This window comes from Sparus aurata, chromosome 24 (assembly GCF_900880675.1).
Source record: "Sparus aurata chromosome 24, fSpaAur1.1, whole genome shotgun sequence".
Classification (NCBI taxonomy): domain Eukaryota; kingdom Metazoa; phylum Chordata; class Actinopteri; order Spariformes; family Sparidae; genus Sparus; species Sparus aurata.
The window spans coordinates 22220126-22247650 of record NC_044210.1 but is presented as its reverse complement, the minus strand read 5'-3'; the positions used below and the strand labels follow the sequence as shown (position 1 = coordinate 22247650).

At 42.2% G+C, this 27525-nt stretch overlaps 1 protein-coding gene and 1 long non-coding RNA gene across 4 annotated transcripts in view; one reads left to right on the top strand and one right to left on the bottom strand.

Annotated features, from left to right (window-relative positions):
• Positions 1–7954: 7954 nt before the first annotated feature.
• On the bottom strand, positions 7955–11648 carry LOC115576703 (uncharacterized). Of its 3 annotated transcripts, none has more exons than XR_003982911.1 (3): positions 10398–11648; positions 10244–10314; positions 7955–8947 (listed from the first exon to the last, which is right to left on the bottom strand). It is a non-coding gene; the product is annotated as an uncharacterized LOC115576703 (long non-coding RNA). The 3 variants fall into 3 exon arrangements; XR_003982912.1 differs by having other exon boundaries at positions 7955–8938; XR_003982910.1 differs by having other exon boundaries at positions 10244–11648.
• A 181-nt stretch (positions 11649–11829) lies between these two features.
• Positions 11830–27525, top strand: part of LOC115576965 (NACHT, LRR and PYD domains-containing protein 3-like) — a 61584-nt gene continuing 45888 nt past the window's right edge. Inside the window, exons 1-7 of the mRNA XM_030409688.1 lie at positions 11830–11859; positions 14180–14271; positions 14443–14731; positions 16519–16565; positions 17155–18473; positions 18552–19025; positions 21148–21313. Coding sequence (XP_030265548.1) covers positions 14227–14271; positions 14443–14731; positions 16519–16565; positions 17155–18473; positions 18552–19025; positions 21148–21313 — 2340 coding nt within the window. The 5' untranslated portion in view covers positions 11830–11859; positions 14180–14226. The remainder of the gene's footprint in view (positions 11860–14179; positions 14272–14442; positions 14732–16518; positions 16566–17154; positions 18474–18551; positions 19026–21147; positions 21314–27525) is intronic.

Sequence of the window (27525 nt, the reverse complement as noted above, 5' to 3'; positions counted from 1 at the left end):
TTGTTTGTACAGTTGTCTAACAGTCTGAGTGGGTTTTTACAGACAGCAACTGTGATGATGAAACCAAAGACAGTTACGGTTACTATGTTACTTTTGTTTTGTCATGTAACATTAAATTAATCGTTAGATTAGTCGACTAATCGAAAAAATAATCGCGAGATTAATCGTTTGGGACAGCTCTATTTTGATGAAGTGATTTGAAATAAAAATAATTTGGCTGTAATAGAAAAGCTTGTTTTGTCCTCACAGTGCAGTTGTGTAACAGTTTGAGTACCTGTGATTATGAAACCCTGCACTCTGAGACAAAGAGTGATGAGGAGGAGTTAGAGTCACAGACAGCTGCTGCATCACTCATGATGTGTGTGTTTATGTGGAGCAGCAGTTTCACACATAAATAAATGTGATTAAATGTTATCTAGCAAGTGTTGGTCGGTTAATGTACCAGTTACAATTCTGTCCCTCCAGTCTTGACATGATGTCGTGTTGCATTTGCTCATCAGCGGTGAAGTGAGATCCAAGTGTTCTGTCAGACACATTTTACTGTGAACAGACGAGCTGAGAGCTTCCACTGGTCATCTGATCACAAAGTAATCAATAAGGTGATAATAGCAGCTGACAGAGCCTCTGAGACACATGTTGCAGACCGCAGACCGCCCCGACAACACTTAAAGATACAACATGTTTTTAACAGGCGCCCACTCACGGATAGTCGCGGGGCGGTCCCAGACTATCTGCTGCTCTAGGAGAGCTTTCCTCATAGCGCCCCATCCCCACGAGAAGAGACCACAGACCATGTCCAGTAAACAATGATAATCCAAACAATATAACAGGATGTGCAAATGAACAAACCTGTCCAATAATAAATACAAAAAAAGGACAAATGAAATCAGCCGGTCCATGATACGGACCTCTCAGAACCAACTCTGTCCTCATGAGGTCAGTCAGCAGCATCAGCTGGAGCTGAAGAGCCAGAGTTTGCTGCATGTAGAGGGAACATGAAGCACACTTTCTCACCTTGTGTTCAAGACAACTGACCACACACACACACACACACACACACACACACAGATATAGAATAAATATAATGTTCATGTTATTGTGTGACTGCAGCATAAAGCAGAACCTGATATGTTTTAACATCCTTAAGCCAACTTAGATGAATAAAACAGGACAGTTAAGTTATTGCTGAACTTCTTTACATTCATCAGACACACAAACACCTGAGACACACCAAGTGTGGAATCAGAGGTGGAGTCAAGGTGAGCAGCTTGCACTCACCTGAACATCCAGGCTCAGTGGTTAGAGGCAGGTGAGGTTGCTCCTGTAGTGTCTCCTCTGGAGAACAGACAACATCAATGTATTAGAGGTGATGAAATGTCTCCATTATAAGATGCATCAGGATGCAGAGACAGAGCAGAATCAAGAGTCTGCAGCTCATGTTGATGGTTGATTGTTCGTCCTCAGCTGGACGATAGAGTTTCATCAGGACGTTGCTCCCATGCTTTGAACTGTGGGAGGACTTCTGACTGATGTTACTGATGTAGGAGGATGTTGGAGGGAGGCAGAGATCATCTGAGAGGGATTAAAACACAGTGTTTCTTTAAACAGACATCTGGAGACACATGTCAGATGTTAGGAACTTGCTGTGAAGCTCCAACTGGACGAGACTTCTGCCTCACAACAATCACTGATCACGTTGGTCATTTTCTCCTGAAGCTAACGTCTGCAGCCATCAATAATAACTGTTACAGCAGCTAATCAGCCCAGATCTGAGGAGCTGCTGTCCAACTCTGAGAGAGGTGTGTGCAGCAGAGTCAGTAAATGTTGGATCTTAAAGCTGCCATGTGAAAACTACATTATTGTAGACAAACGTGAAAGACGCTGCAGATGGAGACAGCTTTTATTTTGTAGCCTGCTGCAGTGTGATTATTGGAAGGACTTTCAGAATAAAAGGGGAATGTAAATGATGAACAGTAGCCGTGTGCAGTGATATAGATCACTGAGGATGACAAACACTGAGATGCATCGAGAATCGTCGACAGCTGAATCGTAATGGAATCGTGAGGCCGCTGAAGATTCACACCTCTAAAATGTTTGTTACATGAAGAATGCAAAAGTCAAATGTAGTTTGTTTTCTAAAGTGCACATAGCACTCCTTCATCCTCCACCATTGATAGTGGCCTCATGTGTGTTAGCAGCATACTGAGGATGCCATCAGTCAGAACAGCTGCTGGCTGTGGTGTCATGGGGCGTCCTTCCTCACAACGTAGTCACCATGTTGACTTGTTTCTGTGTCAGGTGACACACACAATATTATATCATATCAGTTTGCATAGTAGCACAATTGACATGAAGCTCAGTGAACTCAGTACACGCCTTGTTGTTTTAGTTCATATCTGCTGATGTAAAGAGCAAATACAGATCAGGCCTGTACAATAAAACACAACAACAACAGAGCAGCACTTCCTCACAACATGTGAACAGTAGAAACATATCAGAGAAACACATGTTCAACATGGAATAGATTACATGTTCAACATGTAATAGATTACAAAGGCTTTGTTGAGCCAGTAGATGCAGAAACATGAACAGTCCTACTAGGGGAGAACCCAAAGAGCTGTGATCCAGCAGCAGTCTATGTTCTGCTGCCACAAACTGAGGGACAGTGAGTGACAGTCAGCTGACAGTTGTTCATCTTATATGTGATGACACTTATTATTTAGTGTTGTGCTGTTATTGTCAGCTTTGGTTACACTTATATCTATGTTGTGTTTTCATCTACTGCACTAGTCTTTACACTACAATCTTCTTCTTCTTTTCTTGCTTTGGCCACATGTTTGTGTCACATCGTGCCAATAAAGACATTTTGAATTTAGAAAGTAAATAAAAAGATAAATGTACATTGTGAATGCAGCCTGAGCCATGCACTGAGAACAAAAAGGACATGTAATATATATTTTAACACAACAGATGTGCTCAAGTTTCTCTGTGAAGAAATAAAGACTTGACTTCAGACGATCTCTGACTACGACATGAAATATTGTAAAACCTCCTCTGATGTCCTCCAGTGTCTCTGAGCGTACTTCAGCTAATTACCCACCAGGGGGCGACACTGATCCATCACAGACCTGAGAGCGTTGTCTTAAACGTTGGTTGTTACATTGAAACCTGTAATGTAGCCGGGCCCTAATCTTGTGTTTGCAGGAACAACAGGTTTACTAATGGATGAAGTGGATCAGGTCCAAAAGTTCATCCTGTCCAAGTCAGAAGTTATGCTTGGCAAGGAAGTGCCAAGCTAGCTAACGCTAACGAACATTAGCTGATGCTATCGCTAACTTGAATCATATTCTAAGCATAGTTCCTGCTAGCTAATGCAAGCTAGCGTTAGCCAACGTTAGCTAACGCTAGCTAACATTAGCTAGTGTTGGCTATCTGTCAGTCCTTTGCCAAAAAAACCTAATGCTAGCTAACATCAGCTAACGCAAGCTAACAAAAGCTATATTCTAAGTCTAGTTACTTCAAGCTAACGCAAGCTAACGTTAGCTAGGATTAGCTAACATCACCTACATCATTTACAACTTGCTTTGAATTACGTCCTAAGATGAGTTTCTGCTAGCTTATGTTAGATAACGCTAGCAGTAACCAGTCCTAGGATATCATTCAAATCAAGTTGGAAATGATGTTTGGCAAGGAAATGCCAAGCTAGCTGAAATTAGCTAACGCTAGCTAGCAAGAGGAGCTAATGTTAGCTAACGCAAGCTAACACCAACTAATGGTAGCTAACGCTAATGCTAACTTCTATCATATTCAAAGACTAGTAACTGCTAGCTAACGCAAGTTAACATTAGCTAACGCTGGCTTACGTTAGCTAGTGTTAGCTATCTTTCATTCCTCTGCCAAAAATAGCTAATGCTAGCTAACATAGTAAATCACTTCCTTGCCAAACATCATTTCCAACTTGATTCGAATCATATCCTATGCTAGTTGTCTGTATTGGCACGATGTGACACATTAAGTAAGGTTAGCTAGCAGAAACAAGTCGTAGAATATGAGCGTTAGCTAACGTTGGCTAGCAGTAACTCATCTTTGAATATGATTCAAATCAAGTTTGAAATGATGTTTGGCAAGGAAATGATTGCTATTTTAGCTTGCGTTAGCCAGTGTTAGCTAGCATTAGCTATTTTTTGCACAGGAATGACAGATAGCTTACACTAGCTAGCGTTAGCTAGCGTTTTATAACGTTAGCTTGGCACTAGCTTGGCACTTCCTTGCCAAACATAACTTCGTACTTGGTACATTAGTAAACGCAAGCAGTAACTGACTTACGCTAAGCGTTAGCTTGCATTAGCTAGCAGTAACTACTATAGAATATTATAGAATAATATTCGAATCAAGTTGGAAATGAATTTGGCAAGGAATTGTCATCTAGCTAATGTTAGCTAACGCTAGCGAGCGAGAGGAGCTAATGTTGGCTAACGTGAGCTAACACCAACTAATGTTAGCTAACGATAACTTGTGTTAGCTTGTGTTAGCTAGCTGCCAAAAATAACTAATGCTAGTTAACATTAGCTAATGCAAGCTAACATACTAAATTATTTCCTTGCCAAACATCATTTCCAACTTGATTTGAATCATATTCTATACTAGTTACTGCTAGCTAACGCAAGCTAACACTAACCCTTATTTGTATCATATCCTAAGTCGAGCTACTGCTAGCTAACGCAAATTAATGTTAACTAACCCTGGCTAACGTTTGCTAGTGTTAGCTAATGGTAACTTGTATCCTATTCAAAGTCTAGTTACTGCTAGCTAACGCAATTTAATGTTAGCTAACCCTGGCTAACGTTTTCTAGTGTTAGCTAACGCTAACGGTAACTTGTATCCTATTCTAAGTCTAGTTACTGCCTGCTAACGCAAGTTAATGTTAGCTAACCCTGCCTAACGTTTGCTAGTGTTAGCTAGCTGTCATTCCTGTGCCAAAAATAACTAATGCTAGCTAACGCAAGTTCATGTTAACTAACCCTGGCTAACGTTTGCTAGTGTTAGCTAATGGTAACTTGTATCCTATTCTAAGTCTACTTACTGCTAGCTAACAGAAGTTAATGTTAGCTAATCCTGGCCAACGTTTGCTAGTGTTAGCTAGCTGTCATTCCTGTGCCAAAAATAACTAATGCTAGCAAACATTAGCTGATGCAAGCTAACATAGTAAATTATTTCTAGAGTTACTGCTAGCTAATGCAAGTTAATGTTAGCTAACCCTGGCTAACATTTGCTAGTGTTAGCAAGCTGTCATTCCTGTGGTTCCACTTGGTTCTGTGGCAGAGGTCGGGAACCAACGTCCAATGTTTTCTGATTGATTTATTAGGTATAAATTGTATTTGTTTCTTTGCACAGTAAAACAAAGCAGCAGAAACACAGCAAGAACAAAAAGCAGACTGTGCAGCTGAGATTCAGAAAAGCCCTCCAAGCTTCAAACAGGAATCGGACCTCAAAAGTTCTGACGTCCAAATCCAAAAGTCCTCTAATATAGAAACCTGGTCACAAGTTGACATTGGATCAAACAGCAAGCGTAAGGTGGCCCACAGGAAACAGCAACAACATCCAATAAAATAAAGATGAAGTGATAAATCCAACAAGAGGTTTGTGTGTGTTCTCAGATGTTGTGGTCCTCTTTCACACACACCAACATCCTGTGGCTCACTCTCAGTGTGTGAGGAGAGTGGCAGAGGTGAAGAGGTTCAGGGAGAACAGGGAGAAGCAGCCTGATGGACAGATTGTGTTTCTGTGTATGAGAGTCATGTCATGTCCATGTTTGCATGCTGAAAGAGGATGTGCTGCTCTGACCCCCCTCCTCCTTTCAGGGTGGAGCCTGCTGGAGTCCGATGGTTGACACCAGGTCTGAGGAAGTGTGAGTGTCTTTTTACTGTCATTCATCAAAACACTGTGACATCACTCATTCACATCTGTGATGTCATCATCACACTGATGACACATTAATAACTGCAGCTGTGTTGTGTCTTTTTCTCTCCATCAGATTCCTGTGAGCTCACAGTCGACACAAACACAGTCGACAGATTCATCAAACTGTCTGACAACAACAGGAAGATGACACATGTGGAGGAGTATCAGTCATATCCTGATCATCCAGAGAGGTTTGAGTGGTTGTATCCTCAGCTGCTGTGTAGAACTGGTCTGACTGGTCGCTGTTACTGGGAGGTCGAGTGGAGAGGAAGAGTTTCTATATCAGTGAGTTACAGAAGAATCAGAAGGAGAGGAGGCAGTAAAGACTGTGGGTTTGGAGAGAATGATCAGTCCTGGAGTCTGTGGTGCTTTGATGATGGTCGTTACTTTGTCTGTCACAATAACAGACACACAAACATCTCCTCCTCCTCCTCCCCCTCCTCCTCCTCCTCCTCCTCCTCCTCCTCTGGTAGAGTAGCAGTGTATGTGGACTGTCCTGCTGGCACTCTGTCCTTCTACAGAGTCTCCTCTGACTCACTGATCCACCTCCACACCTTCAACACCACATTCACTGAACCTCTTTATCCTGGATTTGGGTTCTTCAGGTCCAGTTCTGGTTCCTCAGTGCGTCTGTGTGGTGTTTAGTGTGCAGAGTCTCCTCCTGTCACAGAAACATTGTCAGTGCTGAACAGTTGAGTCTGTACAGGATCACAGTCACATCAATCTTTCAGCTTCTAGGAATAAATTCATCAGTCAACTTTGTACAAAATGATTCAAAGTGATTGAAAAGATTCTTCATTTCCATTTGAAACTTCTTCTTCCATTAAATTGTGGATTAAATTGCGTTGACTTGTACTTTCTGTCATGTGTTGTTTTGAATTCTGGCTCTTGTTCCAATAAAATCCACAACTATTAGTGAAATGTAAGAAAGAGAAAACATTGAGTCGTCTGCAGCTTTAATTGTAAAGAATCATTGTGAACAAAGTTGTAAATGGACAGTAAAATCTGATCAAATGTACTCGACACTCCACCTGAAACACTCTGACTTGTTTCATGTGTTTCTAATGATGAAACTAAAAGTTTGATGGTGTTGGTTAACACATGTAATTCTGTCCGTAGTGACAGAGTCAGAAACTGCACAACATCTCTTCATTTCTGTCTGATTATTCTATGAGAAGAAAACACATTTGAATGACAATCATTGTGTTTCTCTCAGTGTTTTGTGGCTGTTGAAGTCCGGCTGTATTTTCAGGACGTTTGTTGGATTTGAATCTGGTCCGTCAAACTAAACAGCTGTGAGAAAAGTCTTTCTCTGTCTGAGCCGGTTGGCTGAAGATGTTTGGAAGTCTGAGAGCCGGATGAAATACTGAAACACTTTCACACATCACAAACTAAACTAACAAACTTTCTAACGTAGTGAAACTGTGTGTGTGACAGATTGTAAGTCATTGTGTCCTTGTTGTAAATTCAGCATTAAATCTTTCAGCTGAAGTTGTTTGTCTCCTTGTAAAAAGTGTCAGTTTGTGGCAGCATGTCTGTACCAGCCTGTCTGCTTCTGTGTCTAAAGTGCTAAAGTCTTACCTGCCAACATTGATCAGCTGTTTGAACACACTGTTTACACTGATGTCACCATTTACACTCCATTTATGAAAGAAGAAACATGTTATTGATCTAAACATGTCACATGTTACAAAGACACTAAACAGGAACAATATAGGCTCCTTCTTTGTCCCCGTGGAGAAAGTCCCCAGACTCCCTTAACAAATGTGTCAGTTTAGTGAGTTGTTGAGTTAGAGACACTTTCTAAAGTGTGTGAAACTCTGTCTCTGACTCATTCTGCATTATTTGGACCTTGTTGATAATTCAGCAGATGTTCTACATGAAGAATGTTTTCCTGTGTGTCCGAGTGATGTTGGTGTTCAGCAGGAGGTGACAGATGTTGACACCGGGTCTGAGCCGCCTCTCGCTCCTTTCATTACAAACCAAGCCGCCATTTCTACAAACTCTCCACTTTTATTCACGTCTTCCTTTAATTCATCTCAACACTTCTATTCAATACTTCACTTTCTCACAAGATCCCAGAAACACACACCAAGATTTTTCTCCTTGATGCAGTTTAAACAGAACAAATGTGTGATAACACAACTGTGACGTCAACACACACACACACACACACGTGAACACATTCCAGTGTGTCCTCTTCCTCCATCTTCTTCTTCTTCGTTGGTGTCCATGCTGTCTCTCTGCAGAGCACCAACAGACCCAACACATATCTGCAGGGGCAGAGCGCCCTCTGGTGGCTGCACACACACACTGCATCTCTGTGTGGAGAGTCACAAAGCCCTCTGGTTTCTATCACAGCAGCTAAATCACACAGACAAATATATTGTGTCTACAAGCACAATGTGACTGACAGCTTGACACACCTGCAGCAGGTAGCTCAGTGTGCTGGAGGACTGGCAGGAAGTTGTGACACTGTGACTTCAGTCCTGGAGTCAGTCTGAGCTTTGAACACAGCTCTTCAAATAAAAGAGGCAGAAGCTCAAAGCAGGACGTTCAGCTCTCTGATGAGCTGCTCTGGAGGTTGTGGGTTTGAATCCTGACTCTTTATAAAGCTGCTGCTCAGAAGAAGGAGTGAAAACCTCCGAGAGACTCTTTGCTCTCGTCCTCCTGTTAGCTCAGCAGGAGAAACCAGCGCTGGAAGAAGCAAAAAGCATCTGTCAGATCCAGTAGTTCAGGCTGATAGAGGCCCGGTCAGCAGTCCTGAGGTTGTGGGTTCAAGTCATGTTTGGGTTTGATTCTTATAAAACTCAGTGAAGTTTGAGGTACGGAATGAAAAGTGCCCAGAGAAAAGCTTCCTGTGCCCGGGGGCTCGACAGTGCAGTGGGTTGTTGTGCTGGTTGCAAAGGTGCTGCCAAAGGTTTGACACCGGCCGGCCCGTCCAGATCCAGAGCCAACAGAGGGGCCGTGTCCCCTCCTGAGGTTTCTCAGAGATGGAAGCAGGGGAAAAAAGTTTTGAAGATGTACTCATTAATTTAGATTCATTTTCATCTTTAAAGTCCGTCTCAACATCTTTCAACTAATCAATCACAGTACTCTTTACTTTTTCTAAACACCTGAAAAGAAACTACGAAAAAAACTCAGACATTTCAATGAATCGATCTTCATTTGTTCATTTCATGATCAACAAACACCTCATGACACTTTTCAGACCGAGCAGAGGTCCGTTTCACAAAGCAGGTTTAGTGAAAACTCTGAGTCTGTTAACCCTGAAATGAGGGAAACTCTGAGTTTTCCGTTTCACAAAGGGAGGTAACTCAAACCAGAGAAAGAGGGGTAACTCCAGCCTGTTTCACAGAGAGGTAACTTAAGCTCTCGGTCAGTTACCATGGTAACATACTCTCTGAACCTAACCTGGTCGGGACCAGGTTTTTCTAAACAAACCTGGAGTTTCTCTCTGTCTCCGCCCTCTTTCAGCCACACACGGTATTTGATTTCCTCATTCATTCAGTCAGCAGGCGAGTTTTGGCGTAGTCTAGTTCTCATTGATCAATGCAAAAATCAATCAGTGGGCCTACATTAAAAGTTATATTAGGTGGCGACTATTTTCACTACCATGGCATGTCCTTTTGATAATGATCCCGTGGATGAAGGTGCAGCATTACTGCACAGAGAATTAAATATTTGTCGGGAGATGATTATAAGACCGCGCATAGATGTTCTTGCATTTCCAATTATCTTTTTGAGCGGTACCATTTCACGTCACAGTCCATCATTTACATACACAACCTAATCCGTCCTTACATTTCCAACATTACCAACCAAAGTCATGCTCTCACATCCCAGCAGATATTGTGTGTTGCGCTGCGTTTTTTTTTTTTTTGCAAATGGGAGTTTTTTATACAACGGTGGAGATGCAGAGCACTTGAGCAAGACAACTGTATGCAGAGCGGTCAGAAAAGTGTGCCTCGCCCTGAAACGGCTATTACCCATTTTTATCATTTTCAGCTCCTCTGCCTCCGTTAGAGGTGGCGGTGCTGGGCCACCACCCGTTTTACGGGCATCTGCTTTCTTTCTGTTGGCTGAGTAGAAGTCTGTGTTAGTTTTAATAGGCTTAATTATTTAACAGCATATGATATAAATGAGAAGACATTTGTGTGTGAAAACAGCATTATGTTGGGGATAAAACAACTGCACAGTCAAACAGGCACTTAATATTTACCTTACAATGTAAAACATGATCAAAATGAGGTACCCCCATGAGATTATGCCGAGGTCTTACCTGTTTGAACAATGTTTTTATGTTTCATCTTCAGCTGCTGCCAAGTACGCTTCTCCCCAGCAGGATTGCACCTAAATGAAATAAATTAATAAACTACCACTCAAGTTTCCCTCGTAATATTATTGTGATTGCAAAGGACTGCATTTAAACTTACGCATTGACCCGAGCAGCAATGTTCTCCCACGCCGTCTCCCTCTCTTTTGCTGTTGCAGCGGTTTTACACTTCCTTCTTAAAAACGTGTGCAAAAACTCACCGTATGACCGCATTAATATTTCTAATTCCAGTGGATTGAAAAATGTAACCCACCTCTTCCCCGTTGCCATGGTGACTTGTCGAATCGGGGCTCCATTGATGCTGTCTTTTTATACTTGTGGTGCACGTGCTTAACTCCAGGTCAAACTACTCCGAGTTGATCAAACTAACTCAAATCAGCTGTTCTGGAACTGAAAACTCAGAGTTTCCTATCTGAGAGTAGATCAACTCAGAGTTCAGGGTTAGACTCAGAGTTTGTTGAACCTGCTTTGTGAAACGGACCCCAGGACTAAACCAAACTGCTTGATTTCATCTCCAGAGAGCAACATTTCCCTCCTGAGCAGAAGCTGGTGGCAGAGGAGAGAAGAAACAACGAGCACGCTGTCGTTAGTTCAGGTGACTAGGTGATGATGTGGACTGTGGTCTGGGTCTCCACGTCCCTCTGAATCCAGAAGGAGAAGAACAGGACAAGAACATTTCTGTAAAGTGTTTCACAGTCAAACAAACCACTAACAACAATTATTATCAATTTAATCTGACTTCATCTGGCGGTCCTGACCCCCAGTTGTAATTCCCAGATTTATAAATGAACACATAAAGAAGTTCAGCAGCTATCAAAACTATGTAGAGAGTGAGTTATTACGCTGGAGGAAATTTGTTCTCCTTTTCTAACATGTCGTCTGTATATTCAGACAAGGGGGCAAGAATATCAGCAACTTATTATATAAACACACACACACAAACACAAACCTAGATCACTTTTACAGCCATGATCAGTGAGTGTGTAGAAGATTGTGTGGGTAAAAATTAACCCTCTTGCAACATTCATGTTTACAAAACTTGAAATTATCGAGTCAGTGTTTTTAATGAGAAAATTGTATTCACGTTCGGCCCCGTCTACTTCCTGCTGAGTTAGCTTGATTAGCCTCGCGGGACAGCAGGAGATGATTCAGATGTTAAACAGGATGAATAAAGTCAACAGCAGCACAGAGTCCACTCGGACAGGACGTGTCTGTATCCGAGTGAAGCACAAGAAACTTTACTTCCAGCGTAGTTTACATCTTTACCAACACCAGTGACAGTTTGGCGTTAGCATTGTGGCTTCAGTTCAGATAAACAGGCGCACTGTACTATTATCAGCTTATTCCGGGTACCGCGACGTCACGCAACGTCAGTACGTTAGTTTGCTGGCTACCGTAGTAACTGGAGTTTGAGTCTGCGCACAACTTTTTTCTCTCCTATTCAAATCGAGGACCTTTGCGGAGACAGTTTTAACCGGAGACAGGGCGGCTGAATCGGGGACTGTTCCGGGAGATCGGGGACGTCTGGTCACCTAAACTTTACATTCTCCTTAAACACACAAGTCATCAGATTCCACACATGATTCATGCTTAACAGTCATCCCACTCTTTCACTTCCTGACTTTAACTTCCTGTTTAAAGTTTAGTGTCAGCTCCTCTGATGGTTGTGGAGCAGACAGTCGTATCCGTGTGAACCTCCAGATGAAGGTAATTAACACATTTAAAATGACTGACTCGTTAACACAAGCTGTCGTTAGAAACAGCAACAGTCTGCCGCTCCATCGTTCATTTCTACAAACTCACAGCTGTGAGTTCAAACAGCCGCCCGCCGGTACAAACATCATCCTCCATGTTGAGAGGAGCAGAGGTGGAGTTAGTCGTTTACATTTACATTTACATTCAGGACATTTAGCAGACGCTTTTGTAAAAAGCAACTTACAATAAGTAGGCTACATTTGTCATAAGAGAGAAACCACAACATCACCGTCCATGGAGAAGAAAGAAAAATAGAGTCAGTTATCAAGGACCAAGGTTCGTTTTAACCGTTTATTTTATTGGTATAATTGACACATTCAGAAACCAGAAAGGTCCGTTGGTCCGTGTATCTTTTGGTCATTCGATTTTCCTTTCAGAAACAGGTATTAAAAAACAAAAAACTGCTGGTTATTTGCTTTTCGTTTTGAAATACAAAAACTAGAGTTTTTGGTCAAAAAGGAGAGCGAAAGAGGGAGACGTCTAGTTTACTTTCGGTTTTCAAAATAAAGGTATCATGAAACGTAAGCTATAATTTGAACCTACATTTAAAATAAAATATGTTACATTAAATTATATTTGAGCTACTGCGAAAGCACTGTGCTCAATAATTCCTGGCCACTGATGGTATATTTGACTTTTACACATCTAAGACTACACCTGTACTTGATAGCACGCATTTTTACTGCACCAGTGTGGAGAAATTAAACAATAAAAGTCCCATATTGGTACCTGAAGATTGCATATTTGAGCTACTGTAAGAACACTTGTGTAGAAGTCAGATATATCACCCATAGCCAGGAATTATGTAGCAAAACGTTTCTACATTACGTAAAATATATGAAAATATGAATCTGCAGGTATAAATACAGGATTTTTTTATCGTTGAATTTCTCCACATTAGACATAATTCACACGATGGGAAGACATGTTGCCTCATTTCTGGGGCCCATCACAACTAGAATAGGCAGAATGCAGCACGGTTATAGGATCCAAGATGTTTTCAACACAGAACTTACTTGTGTCCTCCTCCCTGGTCCATCAGGCCAGTCAATCTAGCCCAATACCAAAGGAAAAATGAATTGCAAGTTTTTGAGATTTTACGTTCATATATGCAAATGAGGCATTTCTTCATAAAATGTACCATAATTTGCATATATAACAAAACACAAAATCTGAAAATTGGATGAAGCCAGATTAAAAATGCATTGTTCATTGTTGACACATCAGCAAAAAGACAAAATTAAAGAAAGGACTGTGGCTATGTTTCTCTAATATTCCATTAGAAAATAGTATTTAGATTCATCAAAAAATCTCTTATGATTTATAGATTTGACTCTGTGGCAACAACAAAAGAAATTAAATCCATGCTCTCATCCAAGTTTGCCGACATATTTGCACGTACGCCTCTGCACTCTGTGCAAGCTAGGGAGCCGTCAAGGCCTTGACTACGGCAGTTGCAGCACATGCAGTATCCTTCTGTTACACTACTATCGGCAAGAAGAGCTGTACTTCATAGCCGAAGTCATCACCTTTACAAAGTCAACAAAAGCAGCAACATTTTATTCGGACGTCATACTTGGTTGTAATACAACATCCAGAGTGTTTGGAGTTGAGAAAGGGGTATCTCTGCGTCTGGTTCAAGAAAGCAACACATTGAGAGCTGACAGGAAAAAAGAACGGCATTAAACATTTCTAATTGCACTCGGTAATCAACGCTTCTGGGTGGAACAGGAAGCTGTTGTAGGAGAGTGGTGAGTTGTGTTCGCTTTACAATTGCAATCCAGCTAAGCCAGCGGGTGTTTGATGCCCCGGACTATGTGCTGAGACCCTATTTGTACTGTTGCTGAAGTTTGGTGCTGTTCTTAGCATTATTTGTAGCTTTTTGATGGAGGTTTCTTGTTGGAGGCGTCTACTGCAATGTATTGTTGTCATGTGGACATTTCAGAGGTTGCTAAAACTGCGTAAGCTAGCCATCTGCAAACTTGATCTCTTGAGGGGGTCTCACTCGATGTCACGGTGTGTTAGACCATGGATTAAACTTACACCGGAATATCCCTTTAGCTATCTTCACTTTTATTTGTGTTGATGTTAAAGTTGTGGTTTCATGTTTTCATCTTTCTTGTACAGTGTTCATTTCAGGAAGTAACAGCTGGTGGAACAGAAGCTGATGGAAAATGGAACAGACTGTCAGCTGTTCACATCTGGAGACAGAAGGACGTGTAAGCAGAGCATCACTTCAGTTACTTTCAGTCCGGCCCACGCAGCAGCAGCAGGAGCTCTAACTGGCCAGACTCTACTGCTGTGTCGACCAATCAGAGCTCCTGTTGATGCTCTGATATGTTCCTGTCACAGTTTTCTGTCAGGTTGATAATACTGACTTTTATTAACAGGGAGCCAAACGGAAGAAGGTGGACCTCTTGGATATTCTTGATGATTTAAAAATCAAAGAATTTAAGAAGTTCAAATGGTATCTGATGGATCGTGACTTCATGAAAAACTACAATTACAAATCCATCAAAGAGTCAAAACTGGAGGATGCAGACACGTTGAAAACAGTGGACCTGATGGTGAAAAACTATGAACTTCATGGAGCTGTGAAGGTGACCAAGGAGGTTCTGAAGGAGATACCCAGGATGGACCTGCTGCAGAACCTGTCAGACAGCAGCTCAGAATCAGAAGGTCAGTCAGTTTAATATCTCTATATTTCCTGAGAAAAGACAGCCGGTGGAAGCTGGTGACACAATACTTGTGATGGAGCAGAGTCTCAGTAGAGAAGCTCAGTGAATTCAACTGATCCCTGATTTATTCTCTGTACGTTACTCTTTGGTTTAAGACTCTTCTGTCACCGACTCATGTGGATGGTTTTATTATTAGTGTGGTATTTTATCAATTCCTTAAATAACCAATAAGATATTGTGATGTTAGTCTGTTTGTTCAGGAGCAGTTAAACCAGTATGATATGCTTCATGGACACAAAATCAAACAAGAATCATCACTGTGATAATCTAGAACATTAATAATTACTGAATTTTAGGACTCCCAGCATGTGAGCTGGAGATGCTGTTTGACTGCAGTAACAACAGGACTGCTCTCTGCAGGGACATCAGGAGTCTTTCCTTCTTTAAATATCTTACATTTTCTTCATTAACATGACATAATGTAGATTTTTCAAACAAATCTATGTTCAACAACCAAATTTAAGACCACCTCCAGTTGTTAGAAGCCCGTCTCAGAGGCTCTAAAAAAGTTTACTATAAGATCTTATGATTATATATTTAGTCTGAAACACAAAATCAGTTTCAGACAGTTTGTGAAACTACTGTAATAACCCCTTCAGTAAGCATCATGTTCACAGGGTGCATAAAGTTAATGTATGTATTGGGAACATTATTAGTAGAGTCTGTTTCAAAGTAACACAACGTGCTTCACACAATGAGAATAATTAAAACAATATCACAATTCCCTCATCAAGAGCCGATGTGATGCCACAGAACGCTCGGCCCCATAGCCTCAAAGCTCTCCTGCAAAGGTCCCAAATGTCTTTCAAGGTGGCAGCAACAACTTCCTGGTGGATGCTGCAGTGGCGTCAAGATAATAATATCTTGACGCCACTGCATAATCTGTCGACCTCTAATCAAAGGTATCTTTACTGTTCAGAGGGCATCTCTCTGTACTCCAGCTGTTTTATAATCACACAGCTGATCTTTACAAAAGTCTTCTTCGATAAACAGGTTGTTGCTTTTTCTTCAACGATGAGGTTAAAAAGTCCACAGACTTGTGTGATGATTAACAAGGAGGAGCTTTTCTGCTTCCTGTGTGTCTGTGTCTGCTCATCTGAGGAATAAATGCGTAAAAACACAATTACAAGCAGCAGTGAAAGTCCACTGACGACTCTATTAGATGATCATGTGTTTACTGGACAGATTCGCTTACAACATGCAGGACAAATAGAGGAGACATAAACTATCGCTGCAGATTGCAGCTGGCTGTGCCCTGTGCCTGGTACAACACTTGCTCTCTGAACAGACAAAACATGGAACTATAGTAGATCATTAGCAGACTGATGCCTACACATGACGACCAACTGTGAGGAGTAACTGTATGTCAGTAAACTTAACTCTATGTTAAAGTGCAGTAGATGTTCTTTTCTGATTGGTCACATTTCAGTGATTTATCAATAGGAGTTGAAATTTTACTGTGCTACAGATCTACTCACTTGTCTTTATAGTTTATCTCAGTCTTTTTAGTTTCATAGTTTGAATGATTTTATTCACAGACTTTTTTAACAACCACAGTCCAAAATAATTGTATCCAAAAATGAAGATTAATTGGTGGAGATCACACTCTAACTTATCATCTGTCCAAGAATAAACTATGTAATCTACAGTATGTAACACAGGCACATTTGAGAAACAAATATGAAGTCAAATTGAAACAATAACACATGGTGTCTCTTTCCCTCTCAGTGTCAGTGGATGTTGAAGATGCTGGAGGAGCTCCAGAGAACAGAGGAGCATCCTCCTCTCAGACTGAAGGTAAAGCTGCTGTTGTTGAGGGGGTGCTAGTCTAGAGACTCACGGTGCATTCAGGTGCACGTCTTAAACTCTCAATTCTACAGCACTTTGTGAGGCAAAGGTAATGTCCGTGGACTGGGACTTCAGGGTGCGTTCAAGTGCACCTCATAAAAATATAAATGACAGCTGTCAGGGCATCAAAGTCTGAGTCTGACAATATCACAGCTGTGAGTGCTGATAAAATGTTTAATTTGGATTTCCAGTCAGGACAGGATCAAGAAAACAGAGTTCATTGACAAATGATTGAATACCATTTTTATTTACCCTTCTATCAGCATCCCAACCTTTAAGAATCAAGCACATAATACATTATCTGATATTCTACAGGTCTGAATTTGTTTTTCGTAATGAATGCTGCAGATACTTTGAGTATGTGAAGGATCAGAGGCAGCAGCCTTCTTTGCTGGCACAAGTCTGTTCAGATAAAACAAACATAAATACAAAACTGGATCATCCCGACACATGAACTGCCAACCCTGATGATCTTTGTTGTGTGTTCATTCAGGAAGTCATTCTGCAGTTTGTCAGCGTAAACTTAAATCTAACCTTCAGAAGAAGTTCCAGTGTGTGTTTGAGGGGATCGCTAAAGCAGGAAACCCAACCCTTCTGAATCAGATCTACACAGAGCTCTACATCACAGAGGGAGGGACTGCAGAGGTCAATAAAGAACATGAGGTCAGACAGATTGAAACAGCAACCTGGAAACCAAACAGACCAGAAAAAACAATCAGACAAGAAGACATCTTTAAAGCCTCACCTGGAAGAGATGAACCAATCAGAACATTGATGACACAGGGAGTGGCTGGCATCGGGAAAACAGTCTTAACACAGAAGTTCACTCTGGACTGGGCTGAAGACAAAGCCAACCAGGACATACAGTTCACATTTCCATTCACTTTCAGAGAGCTGAATGTGCTGAAAGAGAAAAAGTTCAGCTTGGTGGAACTTGTTCATTACTTCTTCACTGAAACCAAAGAAATCTGCAGCTTTGAAGAGTTCCAAGTTGTGTTAATCTTTGACGGTCTGGATGAGTGTCGACTTCCTCTGGACTTCCACAACACTGAGATCCTGACTGATGTTACAGAGTCCACCTCAGTGGATGTGCTGCTGACAAACCTCATCAGGGGGAAACTGCTTCCCTCTGCTCGCCTCTGGATAACCACAAGACCTGCAGCAGCTAATCAGATCCCTCCTGAGTGTGTTGACTTGGTGACAGAGATCAGAGGGTTCACTGACCCACAGAAGGAGGAGTACTTCAGGAAGAGATTCAGAGAGGAGGAGCAGGCCAGTAGAATCATCTCCCACATCAATACATCACGAAGCCTCCACATCATGTGCCACATCCCAGTCTTCTGCTGGATCACTGCTACAGTTCTGGAGGATGTGTTGAAGACCATAGAGGGAGGAGAACTGCCCAAGACCCTGACTGAGATGTACATCCACTTCCTGGTGGTTCAGGCCAAACGGAAGAATGTCAAGTATGATGGAGGAGCTGAGACAGATCCACACTGGACTCCAAAGAGCAGGAAGATGATTGAGTCTCTGGGAAAACTGGCTTTTGAGCAGCTGCAGAAAGGAAACCTGATCTTCTATCAATCAGACCTGACAGAATGTGGCATTGATATCAGAGATGCTTCAGTGTACTCGGGAGTGTTCACACAGATCTTTAAAGTGGAGAGAGGACTGTACCAGGACAAGGTGTTCTGCTTCATCCATCTGAGTGTTCAGGAGTTTCTGGCTGCTCTTCATGTCCATCTGACTTTCATCAACTCTGCAGTCAATCTGCTGGCAGAAAAGCAAACAGACCGTCAATCTGCAGAGACACATCTCTACCTAGAAGAAAAACAGTCAATATCCTGGTGGTCTAAACTATTCAGAGACAACCCAGCACATCTCATCAACTCTCAGGAGTCTGTAGCAAGAAGAAACAAAGTTGCATTGACACAGTACGTCCAGAGTGCTGTGGACGAGGCCATACAGAGTCCAAATGGACACCTGGACTTGTTCCTCCGCTTCCTCCTGGGTCTTTCACTTCAGACTAATCAGACTCTCCTGCGAGGTCTGCAGATACAGACAGGAAGTGGCCGATCAGCCAATCGGGAGGCAGTCGAGTACATCAGGATGAAGCTTGAAGAGACTCTGTCTCCAGAGAGAAGCATCAATTTGTTCCACTGTCTGAATGAGCTGAATGATCGTTCTCTAGTGAGGGAGATCCAACAGTACTTGAGATCAGGACGTCTCTCCACATATAAACTGTCTCCTGCTCAGTGGTCAGCTCTGGTCTTCATCTTACTGACATCAGAAAAAGATCTGGATGTGTTTGACCTGAAGAAATACCTTGACTCAGAGGAGGCTCTTCTGAGGCTGCTGCCAGTGGTCAAAGCCTCCAACAAAGCTCTGTAAGTGTGGAGAAGTTTCTTCAGAATGCATTGAATGTGCTGTTGACTGTGTTGCTGTGACCCAAATAGAAATAATGTTCTTGTTCTGCTCATTTTTCTGTATCTAGACTGAGTGGCTGTAACCTCTCAGAGAGAAGCTGTGAAGCTCTGTCCTCAGTTCTCAGCTCCCAGTCCTCTAGTCTGAGAGAGCTGGACCTGAGTAACAACAACCTGCGGGATCCAGGAGTGAAGCTACTTTCTGCTGAACTGAAGAGTCCACACTGTGCCCTTGAAACTCTCAGGTAAGGATTCATTATTTTATTTTATTATTTCATGTAACTTCAACATTGGAGCAGGTCTTGATTATATTCTTAATATAATTCAATTTATTTAAGAGACCCAACATTTCCTGCATGAGCAATCACTTGTCACAGGGGCAAAAAGGGAGAAACCTCGAGCAGAACCAGACTTAGTGGTGGGCCAACATCTGTCTCCACTGGTTGGGTTAAGACGGAGAGACACAGACGCCCTATTCACGCTGCCCTTTCAAGGCAGGAATTTTGGGTTGATATACCTCCTCAATGTAGGTGTGAAATTTAAAAAGGCGGAATGTTGGGACTGTTTCATTCCTCTCATCCTCCAACAGAGGTAGTAACAGAGCCACAACAGAGGTGAGACAAGATCTGTGTGGACAGAAGTGTGATGTTCTGATAGTGTTCCCAGTCTGACAACTTAACAGATCCTTCACTCATCAAAGTAACAATATAAAACAAATGACACCATGGATCTATTGCACCTGCGTCTGACTGGGAATTTGTTTGCATGATGCAGAGAGTGGAGAGGCAGGGTGCTCATATTTCTGTTGACCGCTGAAACTTGTTACCAACGTATAGTCCATCCTCAAACTGTATGTACAAAAGTACTTTTCATTGAAAGGATAAATAAACACCCACAAACTGCAGTGACGGCTTCACGTTTCCTTTTTGGATAAAGCGCGTTGGACAGAACCCTGTGTTCCCCTCTCAGTGACTTATTTGGTTTTTGATAGTCACGATATAGTCAGTCTGTTCTGACTTGCATATCTCAACAACCATTGGATGGGTTGTCATGCGGATTTTGACATCCATGCCTCCCTCAGGATGAACTGTCATTACTTTGGTGATCCTTTGACTTTTCATCTGATGCCATCATCAGGTAATTGTTTTAATCTGTACAATATGTTGATTCATGCACAAATATTTGCAAAGCAAATGGCATTTCCATCAGCTTTGCTTATATTCTGTGTTTAGTGAGTAGTAAATTAGTGAAAATTAAGATGATGAATATAATAGATGTTAAACCCTTGAACACAGATGTAGGGCTGGGACAACGCGTCGACATAGTCGACGTAATCGACGACATAAATTCGTCGACATGTTTAATTTGCGTTGGCGCGTCGTCCCAAACAGGAAGTGGTAGTACCTGCGGAGGCTGAGAATAGCCTCTCTCACACAGAGACGCTGCATTAACGTTGCAGCGGCGGTTCGTCAATTCTCCGCCGTTGGTAATTCACACAGTGCGAAGCACCGCTGGAATAAAGACGAACCGCCATGTAATTCACACAGAAAGCTGCGCTGCCGCTCCTAAAGAGACGTGACGGTACACGTCATGATGATGACGTCGGGGTGTTTCCCAGGTGTCTCCCCTGTCACTCCAAACCCGCGGACCGTTTATAATGTGTAGTGATTGAGAACCCAGCCCCCTAAACATCCTGGAAGGTTAAGAGTTACGTTGTTCGCGCTAAATTATATTATGTGAATTATATCAACACAACCATTTGAGTGAGTTAAGGGTTTTTGCCAGTGAAAGACACTGTTTTTCGAGCAGAAATGTGAAGAAGAGTTGGTAGGACAGGCTGGAGGACAGGCGCTGCTCCGCCTACAACTGCGGTATTTTTTCCTCATATAAGTTACCATTACAGTTACTACGTTACTTTTGTTTGATCATCATGTAACATAAAATTAATCGTTAGATTAGTCGACTAATCGAAAAAATAATCGCTAGATTAATCGTTTGAAAAATAATCGTTTTGGACAGCTCTACACAGATGTGAACTGAATCATCAGGACCCTCAGCTGATGTGTGTTGTTTTGTGTGTCTGCAGGCTGTCAGGCTGTCTGATCACAGAGGAAGGCTGTACTTCTCTGGCCTCAGCTCTGGACTCTAACCCCTCAAATCTGAGAGAGCTGGACCTGAGCTACAATCATCCAGGAGACTCAGGAGTGAAGCAGCTGTCTGATCGACTGGAGGATCCAGGCTGCAGACTGGACACTCTCAGGTAGGAAGAGTCCTGCTGCAGCCACAGACAGTCATGGCCAATTTCTACAGGATACGTGTCTGCTGCGTTACGTCTCTGCCATGCCAGCAGAGCAGATACGTTTCACTTTGCTCTATGCGTTAATCCCCACCAGGTCCGCTGTGCTGCATATCTGCTTCGTCCCAGCTTCGGCAGCCCGGAGCCCTCCGGCAAACTTATATTTCAGGCGGATGCCGGAGCACGATGCAACAATTTAGCTGAATTTAGCACAGAGCAGACAGGGAGTCAAGCGCCGAAATAACAAACAACATCCGGTTACTTTTCAAAATAAAACACTCTGCGTTGACACCAGCACACAAATCTCAAAAAAGAGACAAAGCTCTTATGCTAATCCTTCGGTCGGGAACATTTTGTGTTGTTTTTTTTTAATAACACAGACCTATAATGGCGGTTGTGTGATCTTGTGATTATCGCGGGAACTCCTCAGCCTCGCAACGCCAGCTGTCCACCGTACTGCGCAGTAGCGGACTCAAACCGCAACTGGTTGGGATTGCCGGACGGTGGTTGGTGGAGTAAAACCGGATCGGAGCCGCAACACAGCGGACACGTATCCAGTGGAAATTGGGGGTCAGTGTGAGACTCTGTATCTCGATTGTAGATGGTTCAGTGCAGTGACGGACTGGGAACAAAAAACAGCCCTGGCATTATCACCCACCAGCGGCCCACGGAAGAGGGGTGCGCATGTGTGTCGGCGCGCACAATTTTTGACGCATGTAAAGAACAGGCGCTTTTGATAGTCCCGGTGATGGTAAACGTAAAATTCCAAGCTATAAACAACTACACCCCAATACATAAAACACATTAATAAATCATCAGAGCTAGCCGCTCCATCATACAAACGTGTCTTACCGTCACGCAGTTATCCATGTCTACCTCTTCATCCTCCTCTTGCTCATATTCCTCACTGTCCTGTCTTTCTCCCTGGCGTGCTGGCTCAGCTGTGTTGCTAACATTAGTGCTAGCAGTATTAGTGCTAGTGCTAGCTGAAGCTGCACTTGATTTTAAAAACAAATCAGTCGGTTTGCAGCATTTTTCACCGTCAACCAACAGTCCTCTCTGAGATTTCTCTCTGCTCTCCGCTCCCCCCTTGTGTTGCTTGATACGTCGATTTATTTTTTGCTAGCTTAAACTCAGACAGCTTCCAACTTCCAACAACCACACTCAGACGGTCCAGTCAATTTAACCTCAAAATTCCCAGAAGGCATTGCTTCATTTTAACTTTTGCAAACAACTATTCAAATAAAAAAATGCAGGTAGATTTGTTTTATTTCAAACCATGTAGGTTTTTGAACATCTGAATAGGACATTTTGCTACAAAACAATGCAGAGTGATATAAAAGTTTGTGACTGTAGAGGGTAGCCATGACTGTGATATAGAGACTCGTATGTGGCATATAGATAGTGAATAGATCGTGACACTATTTAGTGCATAGGTTTAGGTGAAATTTTGCTTCCCGTTGGCTTAAAAACTTTATTGACGCTTGAAACGGCCAGAAGAAACAAGCTTGGGGCCGCTCTGTGATTGGTCGGCCGGCCCGAATGGCCCACAAGGGCCGCTGGCCCCTCTGGCATCTGCCCAAAATCATCTGTTTCCAAACAAAAGTGTGGAGAGGATGAACTATGCTGCCTTTTCTCCTGAACTGAACTGAACAACTGGAGGTGGGGTAATGGAAGCAGACCTCCTGACACTGAATCAGTGACGGACTGATTAAAAAACCCTCCAAGCTTCAAACAGGAATCGGACCTCAAAGTTCTAAAGTCCAAATCCAAAAGTCCTATAATATAGAAACATGGTCACAAGTTGACATTGCATCAAACAGCAAACGTAAGGTCGCCCACAGAAAACAGCAACAACATCCAATAAAATAAAGATGAAGTGATAAATCCAACAAGAGGTTTGTGTGTGTTCTCAGATGTTGTGGTCCTCTTTCACACACACCAACATCCTGTGGCTCACTCTCAGTGTGTGAGGAGAGTGGCAGAGGTGAAGAAATTCAGGGAGAACAGGGAGAAGCAGCCTGATGGACAGATTGTGTTTCTGTGTATGAGAGTCATGTCATGTCCATGTTTGCATGCTGAAAGAGGATGTGCTGCTCTGACCCCCCTCCTCCTTTCAGGGTGGAGCCTGCTGGAGTCCGATGGTTGACACCAGGTCTGAGGAAGTGTGAGTGTCTTTTTACTGTCATTCATCAAAACACTGTGACATCACTCATTCACATCTGTGATATCATCATCACACTGATGACACATTAATAACTGCAGCTGTGTTGTGTCTTTTTCTCTCCATCAGATTCCTGTGAGCTCACAGTCGACACAAACACAGTCAGCAGAAACATTAAACTGTCTGACAACAACAGGAAGTTGACATATGTGAAGGAGGAGGATCAGTCATATCCTGATCATCCAGAGAGGTTTAACTGGTGGCCTCAGCTGCTGTGTAGAACTGGTCTGACTGGTTGCTGTTACTGGGAGGTCGAGTGGAGAGGATGGGTTTCTATATCAGTGAGTTACAGAAGAATCAGAAGGAAAGGAGACAGTAATGACTGTATGTTTGGAGGGAATGATCAGTCCTGGAGTCTGGACTGCTATAATGATGGTCATTACTCTGTCTGTCACAATAACAGACAAACACCCATCCCCTCCTCCTCCTCCTCCTCCTCCCCCTCCTCCTCCTCCTCTGGTAGAGTAGCAGTGTATGTGGACTGTCCTGCTGGCACTCTGTCCTTCTACAGAGTCTCCTCTGACTCACTGATCCACCTCCACACCTTCAACACTACATTCACTGAACCTCTTTATGCTGGATTTGGAATCTACAGGTCCACGTCTGGTTCCTCCTCAGTGAGTCTGTGTGGTGTTTAGTGTGCAGAGTCTCCTCCTGTCACAGAAACATTGTCAGTGCTGAACAGTTGAGTCTGTACAGGATCACAGTCACAACAATCTTTCATCAGTCAACTTTGTACAAAATGATTCAAACTGATTGTAAAGCTTAATTATTTACATGGTAAACTGGAAGACCACTTACCCTTTAAAGATGGAAGTTTTCATGGCAGACCTTCCTAACATTTAACTTCTCTTAACTTAATCCGTCTCCCATTAAGTTTACAGATATATATTTTTGGCCTGTTGTTAATACATTGTGAAGTAATTTTGTCTGGTCAAAAGAACAGTTAGAGATATTTAATGAATCACAGTTGCCGTTCTGCTGTCTGACTTCCTGTCTAGCTCATTCTGGTTTGCACATTAATGGCAAAAGTCACGTCATTAGGCCGAGAAAAGAATGCCTTGGATATCTGAAATGTACTTTTCGACTAGGAATATTTAAATTGTGGATATCTGTAATACATATCCGGTCTTTTAAAAAGGCTTGCCATAAAGCTTTTGTCTCTTGTTAAATTATAATCAAGAAATATTTGTAAAATGTGTTGATTTATCATTTGGAAAAGAGTGTAGATAAAACATTTATGTGTGTGGATCATCTGTAGTTTTAATTGTAAATAATCAATAACCCTTGTGAACAAAGTTGTAAATGGACAGTAAAATCTGATCAAATGTACTCGACACTCCACCTGAAACACTCTGACTTGTTTCATGTGTTTCTAATGATGAAACTAAAAGTTTGATGGTGTTGGTTAACACATGTAATTCTGTCCGTAGTGACAGAGTCAGAAACTGCACAACATCTCTTCATTTCTGTCTGATTATTCTATGAGAAGAAAACACATTTGAATGACAATCATTGTGTTTCTCTCAGTGTTTTGTGGCTGTTGAAGTCCGGCTGTATTTTCAGGACGTTTGTTGGATTTGAATCTGGTCCGTCAAACTAAACAGCTGTGAGAAAAGTCTTTCTCTGTCTGAGCCGGTTGGCTGAAGATGTTTGGAAGTCTGAGAGCCGGATGAAATACTGAAACACTTTCACACATCACAAACTAAACTGTCCTCATGAAGTTTTGAAACAAGTGCTGAAGTGATTTGAGAATGGGAATGGAACAAGCACATGTCAAAAGGTTCCATTGGAATCACTCCCATTTGTGACTGAAAAGATATGGAAGGAATCTCAGATTGGCAATCACTGGATAAGGGGAACAATGAAGACCCAGACTGTTTACCATCTAATATGGACGCAGGGTTTAATACGTGGACAAATAAAGGGTTCATATACATAGCACAAGTGTTTAATGGTCCAATCATGATGTTTGTTGAACAATTGGCACAGGAATTCAATCTACCAACCCATGACTTGTATAAATGTTTACATTTCAGATACTGCCTTCAGAGACATAAGGAATGGGAACATATCTGTAAAGAACCAACTAAACAGGAGGAATTGTTAATGTCTTGAACAGTCAAGAAAAAAGAGGAGATCTAAAATCTATAAAGCACGATAACATGAATTCAACAGTCCATCGTGGAGGGAGTTTGATTGGAAGGTAAAATGCAGAACTTTGTCACTCCATGTATCAGCGCTAAACACAGCAACAGCACTGAGATGTGTTGGAAGGGCTGTGGACTGGTGGGGGAGTTAATGCTGATATTTTGAAGCGTGCAAAGATCCAAGATTCAACAGAAATCAAACAGGTTCTGGGTATTGATTCTGGTTTCGATCCGGCCCGCTGTATACTGGGTATACTTCCTAACAAAAGGATGGGTGGAGATGTGACCTACTTATTGAGAATTATGCCTTTAATAGCAAAAAAAATCATTACAGTTTTTTTGGTTGAGGCCTCAGCCCCCTAACATGATGCAATGGAGGGATGGAGTAAAACAGTTCTTTACCATGGAGACAATTACAGCTAGATTACAGCTGAATGTACAGAGGTTTACTAAAACATGGTGGCCATTAATACAAGCATAACATGGAAATGTTCAAGTACAAGAACACAGGGGCGCTAATTTATGTTTCTGCTGGTGGAGCACACAGTGCTTGCTTGACTTGTTGCTATTTTGACATGTGCGCACATTCATCTCACAGTAAAACACACATTAAATCAACAGCAGCGGCCGCAATGAACATAAATACGCTCTTTGCGCACGCACGCTCTCTTTCACAAACACACCGTCTACACACTGGTGATGCATATGAGGAGTTAATATCAAAACAACCTAACGCAAAAGGCTCCGATGAAGAAAAAGGAAAAACAAAATCCACAATCTAACACCACAGCCTGGATTGAATAGCATACCGTTACCGTTTAGGCCTGTAAGTGTGAATGGAACTGTCCACTGAGCTGAAAGTCAGTATGGGTAAACCACAACAACCTAGGCTACTTCACTCATTCATCACAATCTGATATTAATTATACTGTCAATGATCACAACTGGCTTTTAATGAGACAAATATAGTTGTAGATTAAATCAAAACAACACACACCAGGAAAGACATCATCATGACCACCAAAACTCTTGCAAAAAGGCTCAAATAAAAGCAGATCATAGACCAAATCCACAATTCAAAACCATTCCAACACATCCTTTAAAACACAGTACCACGGTAGGCTATAACAAATATTTAATTTGTTGTTTTGTCACTCACCATTCTTGTTAATTCTTTTTTTGGCCTTTTATGGCTTTATTGACAGTGAAATAGCTTTATGACAGGAAACAGGGAGAGAGAGAGGGGGTGACACGCAGGAAAGGGAACCGGGCCGGGAGTCAAACCCAGGTCAGGGTTATTAATTCACGAATGAGAGTCATAAAGTTGCGACATGCAGGGATGTTTTGGGCAACATCACGCACAACCAAATTCACCAGATGTGCTGTGCAGTGCACATTCTGTGCTCGGGGCTCATGTTCCAGCACGCGCGCTTGCAAACCAGCTTTAATGCCCGACATATTTGACGCACCGTCATAGCATTGGCCTCTGCATTTCTGAAGTGGCAGCGAGAATCTCATAAAACATCATTCAGCAGCTGAAACAGCGCATTTGCTGTGGTTGTTGATGTCTCATAAAATCCAACAAAATGTTCCTCTGGCTCCAGATTTTCAGCCACCACACGAAAACTAATTGACACCTGCTCTCTGACTGAAATGTCGGCGGTGACTTGATTTCTTTAACCAGTGTTCTCAGTACGTTATGGGCCATGATTTCTGTCATCTTGTTTAAAATATCATGTGAGAGCCACTTGTTCAACTTATGTGCAAGCCATGACTGTAATCCCGGGATGTCTT